This window comes from Micromys minutus, assembly GCF_963924665.1.
Source record: "Micromys minutus genome assembly, chromosome: 22".
Taxonomy (NCBI): Eukaryota; Metazoa; Chordata; class Mammalia; order Rodentia; family Muridae; genus Micromys; species Micromys minutus.
This window is the reverse complement of record NC_137957.1, coordinates 44,020,311-44,038,106: the sequence shown is the minus strand read 5'-3', so window position 1 is coordinate 44,038,106 and position 17,796 is coordinate 44,020,311. Positions and strand designations below refer to the sequence as shown.

Here is a 17,796-nt window from a genome sequence, read left to right as displayed (position 1 = left end):
TAGAGAAAGCATTCGATGCTTTACATAAAAATGTGGACTATATCTTTAATGAGTGTGGAGAATCAGATGGAAAATCAGCAGCGATTCAGATCCTGATTGAGCAGATTTAGTTGGAGTGAGAGTCTCCTCATGTACCAGACTTCTGGGAAACACCACTGAGCCAGCACCCTATTCCAATAAGAAATTATTTGTTATCTGTATATTTATCTGGGTAGATGTTTAAAAATCATGTATATTATATTATATGTTATTAATTATATATACTAAATTATATATATATTAATTAGTTCAACAGAGAAGAACGCAGGAAACTGGGAGAGCGTTCTAGTTAGATCTCTGTGGCTGTTACAGAACACCCTGGTCAAACATCTCAGGGGAAGTAAAGGCTTGTTTAATTTTACAGGTTACTGTTCATCACTGAGGGAAGAGGGAATTTAAGGCAGGAAGTCAAAGCAGGAACTTGAAGGCAGGCCTTTTTGCTGTTCTTCACAGCACTAGCTTGAACCAAGGAACTTGACTCTCAGCCATGAAAGCACACCAGAAGCCATTATTGAAGGATTGGGGGGTTGTTGCAGTAAATATTTAATGAATCTCACTTATCTCTTTCTCGGCCCCCGAGGTCTCACTCGGTGGACACTGCTTTTAGTATGGAGCCATGCACACTGGACTCTGTCACTCAGTCCTTTAGCTGTCCCCCCCACCCCCAGGTCTCATTCCACCTGCCCTGCTGCTTCTGCCCCACCACCAGGTACAAACATGACTCTAAGGCCCGAAGCTTTTCATACAGGTTTATATATCAAACTCTCAATCCACAAACCCTCTATATCATAAGATTACATCAAATGGACAAGGACGCAAACTGCCCTTCTACATGAGATACAATGACCTACAGAAACTTTCATATCTACCTATTGCTGATTACAGCCACCAGGATCCAGGTCTGCTTTCCCCAGCTCCATCTTGATTTTTTTTTCTTCTTTCTCCTCCTCTTCCGTTTTTCTATCTTTTCTCCATCTACCTCTCCCTGTCCAATCATGTAATGCCTTAACATTAATCTGGGGGGGGGGGGTACTTGTAGGTATTTTCCGTTGCTGTGATACAACACCATGACCAAGGCAACTTATAAACAAAGGCGTTGAATTTGGTGTTCAGGGTTCCAAAGGCTCAGAGTTTCATGTCATCCTGTCAGGAAACGTGGCAATAAGCTTGCAGGCATGGTGCTAGAACATTAGTTGAATGCTCACATCTTGAGAGAACAGCCACAAGGGAGGAAGAGCTCATTGTGGTAGACTTTGAGATCACACAGACTACCCCCTCCTTCTCAACAGTTCCACCACTTAGGGACCAAGTATTCAAATGTGTGAGCCTATGGACACCATTCTCATTCAAACCCTCGGGATGCTCCTTGCTCTGTGACCCAGAGCTCTTGCAGGCCTATGCTTACCTAGATTTTTATACAGCTCAGGACTACCTGTCTAGGGAATGGTGCTTCCCATAGTGAGTTGGGCCTTCCTCAATTAATAATCAAGACAATTCCCCACAGACATGCCTACAGGCCAATTAGATCTGGGCAATTTTTTTGAGGTTTTTTTTCTTAGATGACCTTGGCTGCATTTAGTTGGTAGTTGAACCTAATTATGTCATAGATGGATTATCATGATTCTGTGGTTTCTGACCTGAGTCTCTACACTTTTATCATATAGAGGCTTTCAAAGGGGTGGGCAGTGATGCTTGACAAATCTTGACAATTAGTTCCTCCTCCTCCTCCTTCTCCTCCTCCTCCTCCTCCTCCTCCTCCTTCATCTTTTTTGTCTTGAATTTACTCTTGATATTCCATTTAGATGGAAGAAGTTCCCCTTCTTTTCTTAGATAACCTAATATGATTTTTTAAAACATGAATTCAGACAGTGTTAAGCAAATAAAGAAAACGACATCAACCAGAGAGGCTCGTAAAGCAGTCTTTTGCCCTTCTTCTGCTGACTTCCTGTACACTTGTCACTGGTGTCCCTAGTCTGGGTCTCTACCAACTCTTGCTTCATGGCTGAGAAGTGTGTATCTTCTCAAGCTTTCATCTTTGCCTCTTTGGCTTAAAACAATGCAGCCAAAGTGGAAGATTCTACTTTAGGGCCTTTACAAGACGCTCCCATCCAGTATAACCTTTGTGGACTAGAACATAAGCCATCACCCGAGGACATAGGGCTGAAAGAGTTATGTGCAATGTTAGCTGAAGAGCTCAGTCTTCATTCAGGAGCAAGTTAATTTTACCCCAAATTTCAATATTAAAAGTATTGTATATAACTTACACAAACTGTGTATCCAATTTCTAAGCAATGACATAATAATCAATTATATGCAAACAATTAAAATTGCACATAAACATCGGTGGACAATTGGCACTGAGACAACGTTTAATGAACAGCTTTCCATTCTTTTGGTGAGATCATCCTTTTGGTGACTTGACTCATTGTTTATTCAGTCTCTGTAGCTGTTTGGTTTCTCGTTGACTCTTGTGGGTATTTCAAGGTCACAACAGCTGACCTAACCCCCCACTCTCCCATCTCCTGCTTCCCTCTTTCTCCATCTCTACCTTCTGAGCTATTAGATACTCCCTGAGCATGAACTGACCCTCTCACAGGACAGCACAGTAGCTACTCCCCTACCATTAGTCTAATTCTGCAGCATCTCTGTCCAAGAAGCCATATTTTATCTCTATATAAATATACAGAGGTGCAGGAAGAAGCATGGATGGTTATGGGCACTTAGAGTTTTTATGAAGGACCAGAGTCTGGTTCCCAGCACCCAAATCGAGTGACTCACAATTGACAGTCACTTCACTCCAGTGGATGTGATGCTCTCTTCAGTCACCGCAGTGATTGACGCAGACCCCTCCAGACATGAAGATGATTAAAAAGAAATATTTTTAAAATTAAGAGTACTTCTCTTATAATTTTCCTATTCCTTTTAACCTTATGTTTTTTATCATACCATCATCAAAAACAATAACAAAAATGTATATATATATATATATATATATATATATATATATATATATATATATATATATATATATATATATATATATCGGGGTTTTTGTCATCCTTCACTAAAAAACAAAACAAGAAAACATTAATCTTATGAACATTTCTGGCACATGGTATAACTCAGTAAAATTTTTTCTGCATGGTCAGAAAATGCTAATTAACTCCTTCAATTAAACACATAGTATATGTGTGTATTAATATCTGTGCATGTGTGTATTTATGCATGCTTGTATATATGTGTGTCTATGTGTATGCATGTGTATATGTGTTTACATGTGTATGTGTTTGTATGGATGTATGTGTATGTATATCTGTGTTTCTGTCTTTATGTATGCATATCTGTGTGTCTGTGTGTGCATGTGTGTATGTGTGTTTCTATGTGTGTTTATGTCTATATGTGATTGTGTCTGTGAACATATGTGTATGTGTGTATGTGTGTGCCTGTGTATACGTGTGTATGTGTGTGTTTATGTGTATGTATGTGTATATGTGTTTTCGTGTGTGTATGTGTGAATATGTATATATGTGTATGTATATCTGTGTTTCTGTCTGTCTATATATCTGTATGTGTCTGTGAGTGTATGTATGCATATCTATATGTATGTGCATGCATGTGTGTATGTGTGTATGTGTGTGTGCACTGTGGATATCTAGAGTCAATTGTTTTCAGTATTGTAACTCTTAAAGAATAAAGAGTCAAAGTGTATGTATATGCGTTTGTGTGTATGTATGTGTGTATATATGCATATCTATGTGTCTATATGTATGTGTATCATTTAGTGTACATGAATCACAAGGTCACTTATTTTGTGTAGTAAGAGTTGTAGATGGCCTGCCTTATATCTGGAGTCACAAAGCTAATGTTGTTTGGTTTAATTTTCTCTTTTATCTCACAGCCTATCCCTCGTTGTAAAACCACAGCTTTGCCATGCTCCCGATTTCTTACTCACATGAAGAAATTTTCCACATCACATAAAACGGACAATTTGCATTTTCTGCCATATCCAGGTAAATTCAACAAACCTAAGAAATACCACGGATTCCTAAGAAACTATAGAATACATATGCAAAACCATAAGGTTTTCCATGCCTTAGCTATGTTCAAACATGGCAATGAAAGAGGTACTTTATTGGTTTATGAAATTTTCAAAACCTGGGGGACATTGGCTCATGGCTTGGTTGGGTCCATGGCTCATGGATATTATTATGGTTTTGTCCCATGAGTATTACTGGCTTTATTTAATTGTTGCTTTCATTTTTCAGAAAGGGTAACACATTGTAGCCAGAGGCATGTGTTATTTTTAGAGATAATACATAAAATATAAAAAACACATATAAAACAAAATATAAAATAAAAATATGAAAGATAAAACCTTGAGGCAGAGGCAGGTGGATCTCTGAGTTTGAGTCTAATTTGCCCTATAAAATGAGTGCTAGACCACCCAGGGCTGTATAGTGAGGCCCAGTTTCAATAACAAAAATAAAGCAAACAAAAAGTAAGGCCTTATTTCTTCCTATATTTGTGTCTTCACATATTGTCTGATGATTTTGATTTACCAAATTTTGGTCTTAAGGACCTGAAAAAAAATGTTCGATGGGTCACTGTGGAAAGTTTACCAGAACAAAAAGGAAAGGAAGGTGAGGGGAAAGGATGGTTTTCCAAACTATGTTGATGGTAGGTAAAATTTTGTAAGAATTTAATTTTTTAAAATGAAACCAATGTGATGTATAGTTGTATTTTTATCTGTCATGTTCTTTCATTATGAACCATTACAGCAACTTGAGACTATTAATAAACTCTATTTTGAGGAGTATTTTCCTGACTTAAAAGGGAGATGAATTATATGACCAATTTGTTATCTAAGAAAAAGCAATAATTTTACAACAATCAATGAAGTAGATAATGGTTGTGCTTTGTGTGCTGTGTTATTAATTTTAAAACTTTTCATTTATTTATTTACTTATGCAATATACTCATATAGTGTTACTACCAAAGATGGGAGGAGAAAGACCAAGGACCCAAATCATCATGGCCAAATTAATGAATGAAAGCATTAATTAAAACAAGCTTTTTCATTCATGTCTGTGGTCTGACTCCTCTTAAAGCAGGATTTGAGAGGTTAGTGCTGGATGTGAGGAAGGCAAGGCTTTTATAGGGCTCAGGAGTAGAGGGTTTCCAAATGGAGGAAAATGAAGTTAAAGAAGGAGAATATCAAAGGTGGTCAAAAGAAGATAATCACAATTGGTAATCAAAATAAGATAGTCTGAGATGAGATATAATCTTTTGAAACAGACATAATGCCTTACCTGGAACAGGTGGTACAGAACCAATTTTACTTAAGGTTATAGGTGGGACATAGCACAATCCTTGAGAAACAGAGGTTTAATCATCAACAGGAATGAACCTATTTTGTCTTTACTCTAAGATGGTTTCTACATCTAAGATGGAGACAGGCTGGTTCTTTATTAGTTTCTTGAATATTTCTGGATATCAGGTCTGTTGAAAGGTTTTGTTGGTTTTATAAAAATTTCAATGTCCTGGATTGTGTATCATTGATGAACTATCTATCCAGGGCTTTATATTGGTAGATTCAACTAGCTGAAGCTCAAAATGTATTTGTGCCTATGATAAGTACCTCTACCCTGAAACATATGCAGATGTTTTAATCTTGTTATTATATTAAATGATATGGTACAACAAGTATTTCTATGGCATATACATTATCATCATGTATTGTGGTAATCCAGAGATCATTTAAACTGTGTTGAAGGTCCTGTAGGCTACTTATAAGTATTATGTATTTTTAGATATGGGATATGGGCAACCTTAAGTTTTAGTGGCCATGGAAAAGAAGTCCAGGAACTGGTCTCCTTTGGACTCTAGAAGACAATGGTAGTATGTGTCTCATATTTCAACCCTGTGGTAGCACATAATAAATTGGGTTCTGATCTATCTCACTCTTGTTAATGTCATACAAAGACTGCTAGGTATTTAGTCACTTAGTTTCAGGCAATTGATGAAACTTAATAAAAGTAAATACTTAATTCTTTTCAAAGTACAGTGGAAGACTAAAAATAGCCACCTATCTATCTGGGAAAAAAAGTAAGAATTTAAAATTCAGTATACGGGAATCTTCAGAGCTGAGGTTACAGCTGTAGCTGTTTGAAGAAAATCCATGCTTAAAATGATGTCCCTTCCACTGATAGCTCTAAGTGCTTTAATATACATCTTAACATTTGATGACCCAAAGTCTTCAGTTAACCTATGTCTATGGGTCAGCAGTGGCTGGAGGGGTAGTTAGTTATCAAGGACTCTAAGGCCTGAGACACTTATTTGGTTTTATGTAGCCCTTAGGACAAATGAATAGCATTTTGTTTCTGGGTGTTGTATGGGGAATGAGATCTGAGCTGGACACTTGAAAGAAGAAAGATCTATAGAGAGGTTGGCTGACAGGGAATGGGAAGCTAGTTGTCTCCAGTAACAGTTAAAGACAGATCAAAAGGCAAGCTTGGAGGCATGAAAACTGTTCCTGAGGTTGTTGACAGTCGTCAAGAAACAAGACGAAAAGGAATGGTATGTTTATGAAATTAGAGGAGACAAAGAGCCAGAGTCAATGTGGAGGAGGTGGTGTTCATGATTGTGGATTAAATACTAAGGCTGAGATAGAGGGCTGGTGTGGGGATGTTTACAGACCCATCAGTTTACTCAATAAAGGATGATTCAACAGCCTTCAGGTAACTGCCATCAGGTTTGTTTTTGGAAATACAGACATGAGTTGGACAGGTAAGATTCCTGTCCTCTTAAAATTGACCTTTTAAGTAAGGTAAACACTGATAAGTGGGAAAGTAAATTATCCAGGTTACACTAGATAATAAATAATGAGAAAGCTATGAATAAAAACAATAGGTGGATTTTCTTCTGACCCTTTGTCATCAGACCTTTCCCAACCTCAGAGTCCGATGGGAGACAGGCATTTAATATCTGCATAGTCTTCTCATTTTCAGGTTCTCATATCAACAGAATCATTTCATATGTAGTTCTTCCTTAATATTGTCTAATGTACTTCCGATCTATGGATTTGTGTTGAGTAATAGGCTATTGTATGGATGTACCAAGGTTTATCCGGTTATCAGAGAGGCTTTGTTGATGCAACTGGAATGTTAGTTTAGACCTTAATTGTGTTAATGATTACAGATATGCATGTATGGTCAGACTTATAGCTGGATGTTAGTTAATAAATTATATGCTCTGTAAATTTTACTTCAGTAAATCTCATATTGAGACAGCTTCTATACAAATTTTCAAAAATGAAAGATAAAGAAAAGCAAGCAAGCAAGCAAACAAACAAACAAAAAAAAAAAAAACCCTCCAAAAATGATTAACTAATGGAATCCAGGGAATGCAGAAGAGTTGGAATTACTTAATATATGGGGTTTAGAAAAATCAACACTCATTCTGGAGAAAGAAAAGTGTTGTGTAAATTAAGATGAAAACTAGTGCTGACATCATCTGTCAGTCACAAGGAAGAACTTTAGGTTTTGTCCTATATTCTGTGAGGGCATTGAAATCTCTATTCCCCTTCCCACCTACATTTAGAGATTTGTGGTTTCTGTACAAAACTGTAGCAAAAACGAACCAGAGAGCAGGATGGTTAGAGAAAAAGTGCCCTAGGTACTAGAGAGATGATGGTGTGAGAGACTGGAAGTGAGGTGATGGACCAGTTATAGAGACTAAGAAAGAGTCAAGTAGGGCTGGAGAGATGGCTCAGTGGTTAAGAGCACTGACTGCTCTTCCAGAGCTCCTGAGTTCAAATCCCAGCAACCACATGGTGACTCACAATCATCTGTAATGGGATCTGATGCCCTCTTCTGGTGTGTCTGAAGATACTGACAGTGTACTCATATACATAAAATAAATAAATCTTTAAAAGAAAAGAAAGAATAAGGCAATTAATACTCCATGTTCTCACAGATGTAATTATATTCCACATCCATAGACTTGGTCTCAGGGTTGGGTTGCTATGTGATGATTAGTTGTTCTTATCAGTGAGATGGCTCCTCCCAGGTGTTGCTGCTTAAATAATTCTATTTAATTACCACATCCCTTCCCAGTTTCTCTTCTTTTCAGGACTAGACTAGGCAAACAGCCACAAAGATTGTAAAAATAGCTGCAGAAACTTCATAGACTTCTTGATAATTCACCTTTGGAATGCATTTTTCCATTCTGTTCCTTCCTCACATCAACAAGAAGTCTTTCTCCTCATGTTGACTCCCAGCTTAACTACTCTACTAGTTTTGACTAATGGGACTCTAGAAGGTACCATAGAGGAAGATAATTTAAATGTGGTTTGTCTTGAGGCATCCTGTCACTGTTGGGACCCTTCCCATTGTCCTGGAATGAATGCATGTGGTGTGCTTAGCATTTACCAGGTAAATGGTAAGAAACATGAGGTTGTCAATCCAGCTAGGAGTAGATATGAAAGTGACTGACAAATCTGCCCATCATTAGAGTTGCCAGGGTGTTTGTCATAAAGTCTCCAGTCTTGGCTAAGATGATGAAGAGCTGTTAACTCTCAGAATCATTGTGTTCACATGTGCAAGCACACCTACACGTGCACTTAGAGATTAGTTAAATTTTTTGTGTGATTTATCTATTTAATTATTTTTCATTAGTTGACTATTTAAGTGTGTGTGTGTGTGTGTGTGTGTGTGTGTGTGTGTGTGTTTGTGTGTATGTAGAGGTTAAAGTTCCACCACAGCTATCAACTTTTAGCAATGTCCACCTTGTTTTCTGTGACAGGGTCTCTTGTTAACCTGGAGCTTACTGTGTGGGTGGGGCTAGTTGGACATCAAACCCCAGGTGTCTATTTGTCTCTGCCTCCCCAGTGCTGGAATTATAAGCATGTGCCACCATACTTACCCGGCAGGGCTGTACTTCTCAAAGACTAGTGAAGCAAATATGGTGCATAGCCAGGCTGGCCATTGAAACAGAATAATAGAAATTTGTGCACAGGAGAGACGGAATTTCTGTTCAAGGTGAATCCATTACCATCAGTGTCAGCTCCTGATGATGGACTAAGGGGAATGTATGAAATGATGAGAAAGGAGAAGATACGAAGATGTAAGAATTGGGACTAGGACCATAGAAGCATTCCAAGAGCAGGAAGTGGGAGAAGCTGTGGGGGCCCATGGCTCAGAAAAGCAGGGAGAGGCCAGAAGCTAAGGAGACATTCTGCAGTTACAACTACCCTTCTTGGACTGAGACTATTGAGTCTGAATTCCTTGTCAACCACTGACTAGGTGTGTGACCATGGACGAGTTACCCAACTTCTTTATACTTCAATTTTCCTAATGCAAAATGGAGATCCTAGTATATCCGATTCCTTTATTTTATTGTGTTAAGTGTCATGGTATAGGTGAAGTTCTTGGGACAGTAACTAGACCTTATTAAATGTGCAATAGTTGTTAACATTCAAACGTGGTCATGAATTTCAAAAGGAAGAAAAGGATAGCTAGTGTCATACAGGGCAAGTAAGGGCTCTGACAGAAATACACATTTGTTTAGTTGTTGGGAGGTGTCGTTGTGTTGGTAAGAATAGTTTGTAGCACATGAAAGTCGGTCTGGACAGCTGACACCTTGAGAATAAAGAGGAGATGCAGCCATTGGCCGCACAGGCTTAGCTTAACTATTATCTATGTGACCCTGTGCAAGTTGCTTTGTTTCTTCTAAAGCCTCCTCTGTTTGAGAACAAGAGGAAAAAGAGTTGACCTGGCACCCATTTACAAAACATCCTTCAGTCAGCCTGGATGGTTAGACTGCAGAATGTTGTAGAAATATTTTTTTTCCAGAGAAGGTAATTAATGGCCAATCAAAATTTATGGCTCCCCGCTGCTCATTTTCTCTGCTTCTTTTACCTTCAGACATGTACAAACAGATATATACATGGTGGTAGCAGAGTATGAAAATGCGTGCACACACACACACAGACATGAACACGTGAGCACAAACCACACTCTTCAGAGATCGATATGACAAGCCTATCAGCTCATTCCTCCATAGACCATGTACTCATCAACATTTACACATTCCAGCTGCTGCCACATAAATGCATCAGGGTGAGTGTCTTCAGTAAGGGAGATGGGGAATTCATCTAAAGGCCATGGTTACCGGCTGAGATCAATTCCTATGAGACAGTTCAATAGTGCATAGTAAGTGCTTTCTCTATATCAAGCTGCCAGAAATAGATGGATAATGTATAGAGTATAGTGTTACATAGTTATATAGTGTAGCGTATAAAGTTATTCTGAAAGAAGATCCCCCAAATGTCCAGCTTTCTGATTAACTCTATCAATTGATGTTGATCTGGTGATCACAGAATGTCACCTGAGAGATACTTACTGTTCCAGATGTTGATCTCTGTCTGTACAGTAGGGTAAGGAACCAGAGTGTGGAGAGAAGGGGAAGACAAGGAGAGGAAATTGAGGAGAAGAGTTGGGAACTTGTTATTTGGAGCCCTCATTCTTTCTAGAGCTCAGATCTGAGCTTGACCCATGTATCTGTACAGGTTTGGGGAAGGTTATTTTGTTGTTTTTTGTTTGCCAGAGTCACTATTCTGTCAATGTAGTGCTGACAACAGGCTCAGCTGAATTCTCTACAATAGTTTCACAAATTTTGGCAAACCCTCTGCTAAGACCACTTTGCTCTCCCAGAGAATATAGAGTTTAGCTCATCATTTCGTGCCCCCCCCCCCCCCCCCAGTTTGCACATACACCAGAATCATTCCCAACAGTTAGAAGGTAGTCCAGCATGACAGTACATCTCTTGCTGCCTCCCTGTCTTTCTCTAAGGATTACTGGTTCTTTCTTTGGCACAACTGAGAAATCTCAGCTCAAGGGGTGGCTCCCATCCGGATCTGAAACAGGTCTCTACTCTAGTCTCCACTTTTCTTGCAAAGGAGCTGGGGGAGGATTGGACACCCTACCTCATGGTCGAAGCTACTTCTCATGGGTTGACGGTCATATACATCTGGGGAACAGCTTTAGGGGGAAAATGATGCAAATAAAAATCCAGGGCTTAGTTCTTGGGAAATCCAGGAAGTGTGTCCCAGAAAGGGAGGGCAGACGGACGTTCATCACATTGTGCTGCAGGGTCCTCTGTGAATGCCCTCTTCTCTCTGTGCCTCAAGACTCTGAAGAATGAGACTGGAGCACAAAGCAAAGGAGGCACAGGCAAGTGAAAGGAATCAGAAATGTTTTCTAATCCGTGTGGATCAAACCCATGGAGGTTTTTTGATTCTGCAGTCTTCCTTAGCATGCTGGATTAATCACATGGATTAAATAACACAGCGGCCTTTGCTCACTCCTGCCTCTGAGCCTTTGTGCTCATTCCCCCGCCCCCACCTCCGTTTTTGAATTCTGTGAAACTCCATGGGAACAGAAGGAACGGCATTTTGTGAGTAGCATGGCAGTTGGCCTGCTGGTCAACCCTTCTGGAAGGTGGATTTTCTGAATCTCCCAGGCACTCTTATTCCTGCCTGCATGGGAACTAACCTTTAGGACTCGCAGACAGTTTAGGACATCTTCTGGGGCTTATGTCCTGTGCCCTTTTGCAGAGTGAGGAGTAGCACATGGTAGTTCTTTATGTTGCAAATAAGAGCTGAGGCTGAAAGAAAGGCTGGTGCCATGAGCAAAGGTGGGTAGTGGCGTGGCGAGGTGTGTTCACCTTGACTCACACCTTTGTATTCCCTGGGAAAACATCAGTTACACTGTGTCTAATTAAACAATAGTAGGACTAACACCCACTGAACTTAGTTATGTCCTATTGTTTTAATCCTCACAGGAACTCTCTGGGGGAAGTTATTAATCCTTCCAATTCCTTTGTGATTAAATAATGAGTCCCAGGTATAGTCTGTGTCTCACTGGGTTAGAGTTGAGGCAACTTAGGTTTGACGCTTCCCTGCTACTGGCCTATAGCCTGCTTGCTTACGATCAGCTGACAGCGTCTCTGAAAATTATATAAAATTAAACCAAGCCAGCACATTCATGTTTCCTAATACACTATCCCCCTTTTAAAGAAATGAGGTTCCAGGCAGATAGTTTTTCATTTCAGCCTTCTTTTCAAATTGGTAGTGAAGAAAGCATGAAGCAAAAGATGGTTAGAAAATGAGAGAACAGCTGCTATCCAGGGGGAGAAAAAGTTCACACAGCTTCCAGGGTTAGTCACTTCACATTCATTTGTAAACTGGGTTTGATGACAGGGAGAGGCTCCGGTTCCCTTCAGGAACCTGTTATTTCTGTGATTGGTTCTCTGAAATGTCATCTCCACCTACAGTTGTGCATTAGATAATTCTTTGGTAACAGAGCCTTTGAGGAAGCCTATGTTCTGAAGAAGCACACACCTCGGTGAGAAAAGCCAGGCTGGGGGCTGATCACTCCTAACACTTGCAACTAGAAATACTGCAAAGATAGTGAGAGTCTTACCAAAACTACTGGTACTGTTAAAAAGGTGAATGGCTATTGATAAAAAAGTACAGTATATGCTTAAAGCTTTCTGAGGGGCTAAAAATAAGAAAATACATAAAGGATTCAAGCACCTAAACTTTGGAAGCATAAATATTTGGAAGTATAATATATATGTGTATATGTATATGCATATATGTATATATACATATATGTATATGTACACATATGTGCATATGCACATATGTATGTATGCACACACATGTATATATGTATGTATGTATATATGTATTTATGTATACATGTGTATATGTATATGTGTATATATGTATATGTGTATATATGTGAATATGTATATATATATGTGTATGTGTGTGTATACTTGTGGATCTATAAAGATTCTGGGAACAAGTAAGATCAAATATGTAGTAGTTTGCATCTGACTTCTTTTTTCTTTTTTACCTTTTGTAAGACTTTATTGTCTTTCCCCGATTAATTACAGTGACAATTAATTCCATGCATTACTCACATTTTTCTTTCCCCCTTTGTCTAAAGGTGTAGTTCCTCAATTTTGAGCTGTCTTAGAGGTCAAGATCAATAGTAACAGGTCAAGTTCTATAAGCATAATGCAACAACCACACAAGCCAAGAGCAACAGTGTGATGATGTGCAGCCTCACCCAGGGCATTGCATTTGGGGCCATGTTGGCATCTCAGTATGAGGTTCTTTTGCCGTCTGTCTTGAGGGGATAGGCAGGCACACTCCTATTAAACTTTTCAAGCAGTAAAGCAAGCAGAGTAAAATTTTTTCTCAGTAAAGAAAGATCTAGTATGGAGGGAGCTCTGCTAAGTGTCCACTAGTGTAGATCTGAAAAGTGGCATATAACATGTTTTAAGAACAAGGCACAACATCAATCCATTCATCCACTGTAAAATTTTCTATAGCTAATGTAATTTCTCTTAAATGTCTACTCCTTCTACTAGGATTGAAAGTTTTATTCTTAAGAAACCTCCAGAGGCTCTGGAGAAATATCTTAGTGGTTACCAGCCCTTACTGTTTCTGAAGAAGACCAGAGTTCAGTTCCCATCACCCTCACTGGTTGGCTCAAAACATGCTTCCCACACCAGCTTCAATATATCTGCTCTTGTTTTCCATTTCTGTAATAAAACTGTTGCTGAGAAAAACTAATTTGGAAACAAAGGGTGTGTTGTCACGTATCATATTGTATTATATTTCCTCTTAAAGCTTATATATAGTCCATCATCAAGAAAGCCAGAGTCGGAGATCACCCAGAGGTGGCCCCACCCATAGTAGGGTGGACCCTCCCACATCAATCATTCATCAAGACCACTCCCCATAGGTATGGCCACAAGCCACTCTGATCTCAGGATTCCTCCCTTGAGACTCCTTCAAGTCATTCAGAACTGGGTCAAGCTGAAAAGCAGTTAACCAGGACATTTCACTTCCTGTGAACTCAACCTACAAATAGATTACTGCTAAACCATGACCCCTCTTCTTTTTTTTCCTCCAATATCTCGTTAATTTTAGTATTACAATATATAATTATCTAACCTATTTAAATTAATGGGGTGTCTCTGGTTTCAACCACTTTCCAGAGATTGATGGAAATTTCATTCTTATTTGTGGCTGAATAAAACACTATTATGCCTGTACACATTCTTCTCCATTCACTTTCGGATGGGTTTCTACTTTGATCTTATCACTTGACTCTAACGAATACTTTTGCAGTGAACATGGGTACATGTTGTCTCTGTGATATGTTTTCTTAGAGTCCTTCAGTACATATCTGGGAGTGGTAGATTGGGTCATACACTAGTTCTAGCTTTAGTTTTTATGAGGAACTTTCAGACTGCTTTGCATACTGGCTAGACCAATTTATACTCCTGCCCGCAGTATATAAAGCTTCCTTTCTCTGCACTTGCCTTTTTATTATTAATTATTTTCTTAATTATAACCATTCTTATGGGTTGAGAGGGAATCATAATGAAGCTTTAATTTGCATTAGAATCTGTGATTCTAAGGACATTGCACATTTTCATAATTTTCCTGGCCAACTGTACTTCTGAAACTTTTCTATTTCATTTGTCCACTTGCTGTTTAGGTGTTATGAGTTCTTTATATGTTCTGGCTATTAATCTTGATCCAGGCATGTAACAAGATATAAAGCCTTTTCTCTTATCCTGTCTGCTGTAGGCTCTAGAAGAATGTGATTGTCTGTTTCTTTGTGCAGAAGCTTTGGTGAATTCGTGGTATTATTTCAGAAAAACCTTTGCCTGAGCCTATGTCTTGAGATATTTCTCTAAGAGGTGGTTCACATATTAACCTAGTGAGAAAAAGTACATATGAGAAAAGCAGTTTTCAATTCAATCACATTATATTAAAGTCATCTCTTTTTCACAAATGTCAAATGAACTAGTTTGTTTAACAGAACATAACAGGTAGTGTTTGAAAATGCAAGCAATATTTAAATATATACCATGGTGTATCTGCTCCAAGAATATGCTTTATAAGATGAAATAAATTTGTTATTCTATATGATATCAATAACAAAACATAGTTGCAGCTAATAGTTTGCCAATGAAAACTATTGAAAATAGTTCACACTAAGCAGTGTCTTTATGCTGTAACTGGCGGACTGCAAGTTTTTTTAATATTGAAGGTTAAGTGAAAGCAATAATAATGTTAGATAATATTTATTGAAAATTAAATATTAACTTAAAATATTACAATTAAAATTAACTCTGCTCTGCCCTTGACATATACCTATTTCATTTAAATCTCATACTTGACTAAATCTTTGAAATAAATTACCCGATCTGCACTTGTCAGTTGTAACAATAGAAACAGACCAAGACAGCAACTCATTTTTAATAAATGTCTCTTCAAGGGCAGTGTAAGGTTTCTCTGGGACTTTGATTTTAGGAAGAAGGAAGAATTTACACCTCCGGAGGATGACTAGATATTCATACTGCCTTTCCAATGGTAAACTTTCTCTGGGTCCTTCTGGGTGTCTGGAATTTGCCACACCAATGCTTTAGAGCATTCAGTTCTAAGGACTATTAGTTCTAAGGCCAGCCCTGGGCAGGGTCTGTGAGGCCTGGGCGGGGTCTGTGAGGCCTGGGCGGGGCTGGCCATCAAGTTGCTCCTTGTTTCTTGTTTCTCCTTAGTTGATCCTGTAACTACCGGTACATTCTTCCTGCCTTCTGCTTGTCTTAACATCAAAATTAGACTTTTATTGGAACCAATTCCATTTTTTAATGGATACCTAATGAAAGCTGTGGCTTAGCACTATTAAGTATATTTTCAACATCGCCAAGAGAATCAGTGTTTCTTGAATATGTCTTCGAAATTTGTGCAATATATTCCTAAAATAGTTGGTTTTTTGCTTTCCTTGGAGCCTTTTTTTGTTCTCATAGCCAGCCCGACTTCTGCTTTGTACCCTGTAAAGTTTGGCATGTGTTGTCACTGCTTTCGGAGGCATTGTATAACAGGTTCATACTAGATGGTCAGTTAAATGCACGTTAGCACAGTTCGAAGTTAGAGCAGGAGTTGAGGGAACACTTGTGCCTTGTAGACTGGACGCCTTTTTAGCAGTTCAGGCCCCTGTCTCAGGTGAACAGCAGTTTAACGCCCTTTGAAAACATGTAAGCAACTTGTGAAGCTTTATGGTTTACATATATATCGGGGAGGGTTCTGCTATTATTTTGAGATGTTTACGTTTTGATTAAACTTTACTCCAATGTGTTAATGATGTAATCAAATATTTATTGCAAGGCAAAGCAGAATATTTTGTTATACCTGACATTTTTCAAGACTATTCTTTGCATCTAACTGCCAGTGTCATTTTCAAACTTGTTTTCAAAGTTGTACTTTTTTTATTAAGCAGTGCTTAATTTTAAAGTAGTATGTTGTCATCATATAGTGTACAAAATAATTGCCAAGTCATTGTAACTATTACTTATTTTTAAAGTATAAGAATACCTTTTGATTAAAGAAATTTGTTATTAAATTGTTTTCTCTTTTCTGATGTAGCATAAAAACTCGAGTTTAACTGCCAATAAATGACCAGCCACAGTGATCCACTTAGTTGCCTGCCTTGCTTATAGCAGAAACAACTTACAACCGTTTAGTTTTTTTAATCTAATCTCTGACAATTAAAATGTTTATAAAGTTTATTTTTGCCAAAGAGATGCAATTCATTACAATAAAGTTGCAGAATAAATGTTCTATAACAAAATAAAAGACTTAGAATATGACAGTGCATGTTAGGTTTTATATATATATATATATATATATATATATATATATACATACACACACACACACACATACACACACACACACACACACACACACACACACACACACACACATATATATATATATATATATATAGAGAGAGAGAGAGAGAGAGAGAGTTTGAATCTTTTCTTGAACTAGTCTTGGGTCTAACCTGCGGCAGTGCTAAGATAAATCTTAACATTCTAAGAGACTTGACGGGATTGTTACCCCTGAGGGTCTGGGCACATAGAGTCTGTTGAGGGATGTTCATCCTGGTGAGGACCATGAACATAGAAACATGCTTTCTGTAGGAGTGCCCCAGGAGGCCACACTGAAATTCTAGAGCAAATGTCTTGTTAACTACTAGTGACTTGCATTATTTCAAGATACTGTAGTGTGGCACAGATGTGATTCAGAAACTAAGACTGATGTGAACATCATTTATTTAAAGATTTAGCCTTAATATTTAATGACAGTTAAAACTGAAGGATTATTATTGGTTTACTCTGTCTGGGAAGAAAAAATGATGTGTTTTTTGTGTACTTACTAGTGCGTAAAATTGGGGGGGGGATTCAAATTAATAGTGCATTAGGCAGTTATTTCTATTATTTCTATGAGAAGCAGGGTCAGTGGAATCAGGAACCCTTTTGTCTGCCTAACTTGGTGAACTTTATCATTATGGGCTAGTGAGGTGGCTCTGTAGATAAAAGCACTTGTCACTTAACTTCTAATGGCCTGAATTCTATCCCTGGAACCCACATGATGGTAAGAGAGGAACATAAATGAACAAATAAAACCTAATGTAAACCTCAGCAATCTTTCTAAGACTCTGGATGTACATAGCTATTATTTTAGAGTTGCTGTCCTGCAGTATGTGAAACATTAATGCTTTGATTTACCATTAAATATTTTTATATATGGCTTCAATACACCTTTATTTATATTACTTTAATAGCTCAACAATATTATATATACTTGACTTTACTATTATTCAA

At 38.2% G+C, this 17,796-nt stretch overlaps 1 protein-coding gene across 1 annotated transcript in view; it reads left to right on the top strand.

Moving 5' to 3' along the window:
* The window catches only part of LOC308434941 (uncharacterized protein C12orf42), a gene marked incomplete at both ends in the record, with an annotated part of 139,787 nt that overhangs the window by 72,590 nt on the left and 49,401 nt on the right, over positions 1–17,796 (top strand). The window contains one exon of the mRNA XM_080935386.1: positions 3,938–4,049. Coding sequence (XP_080791512.1) covers positions 3,938–4,049 — 112 coding nt within the window. The remainder of the gene's footprint in view (positions 1–3,937; positions 4,050–17,796) is intronic.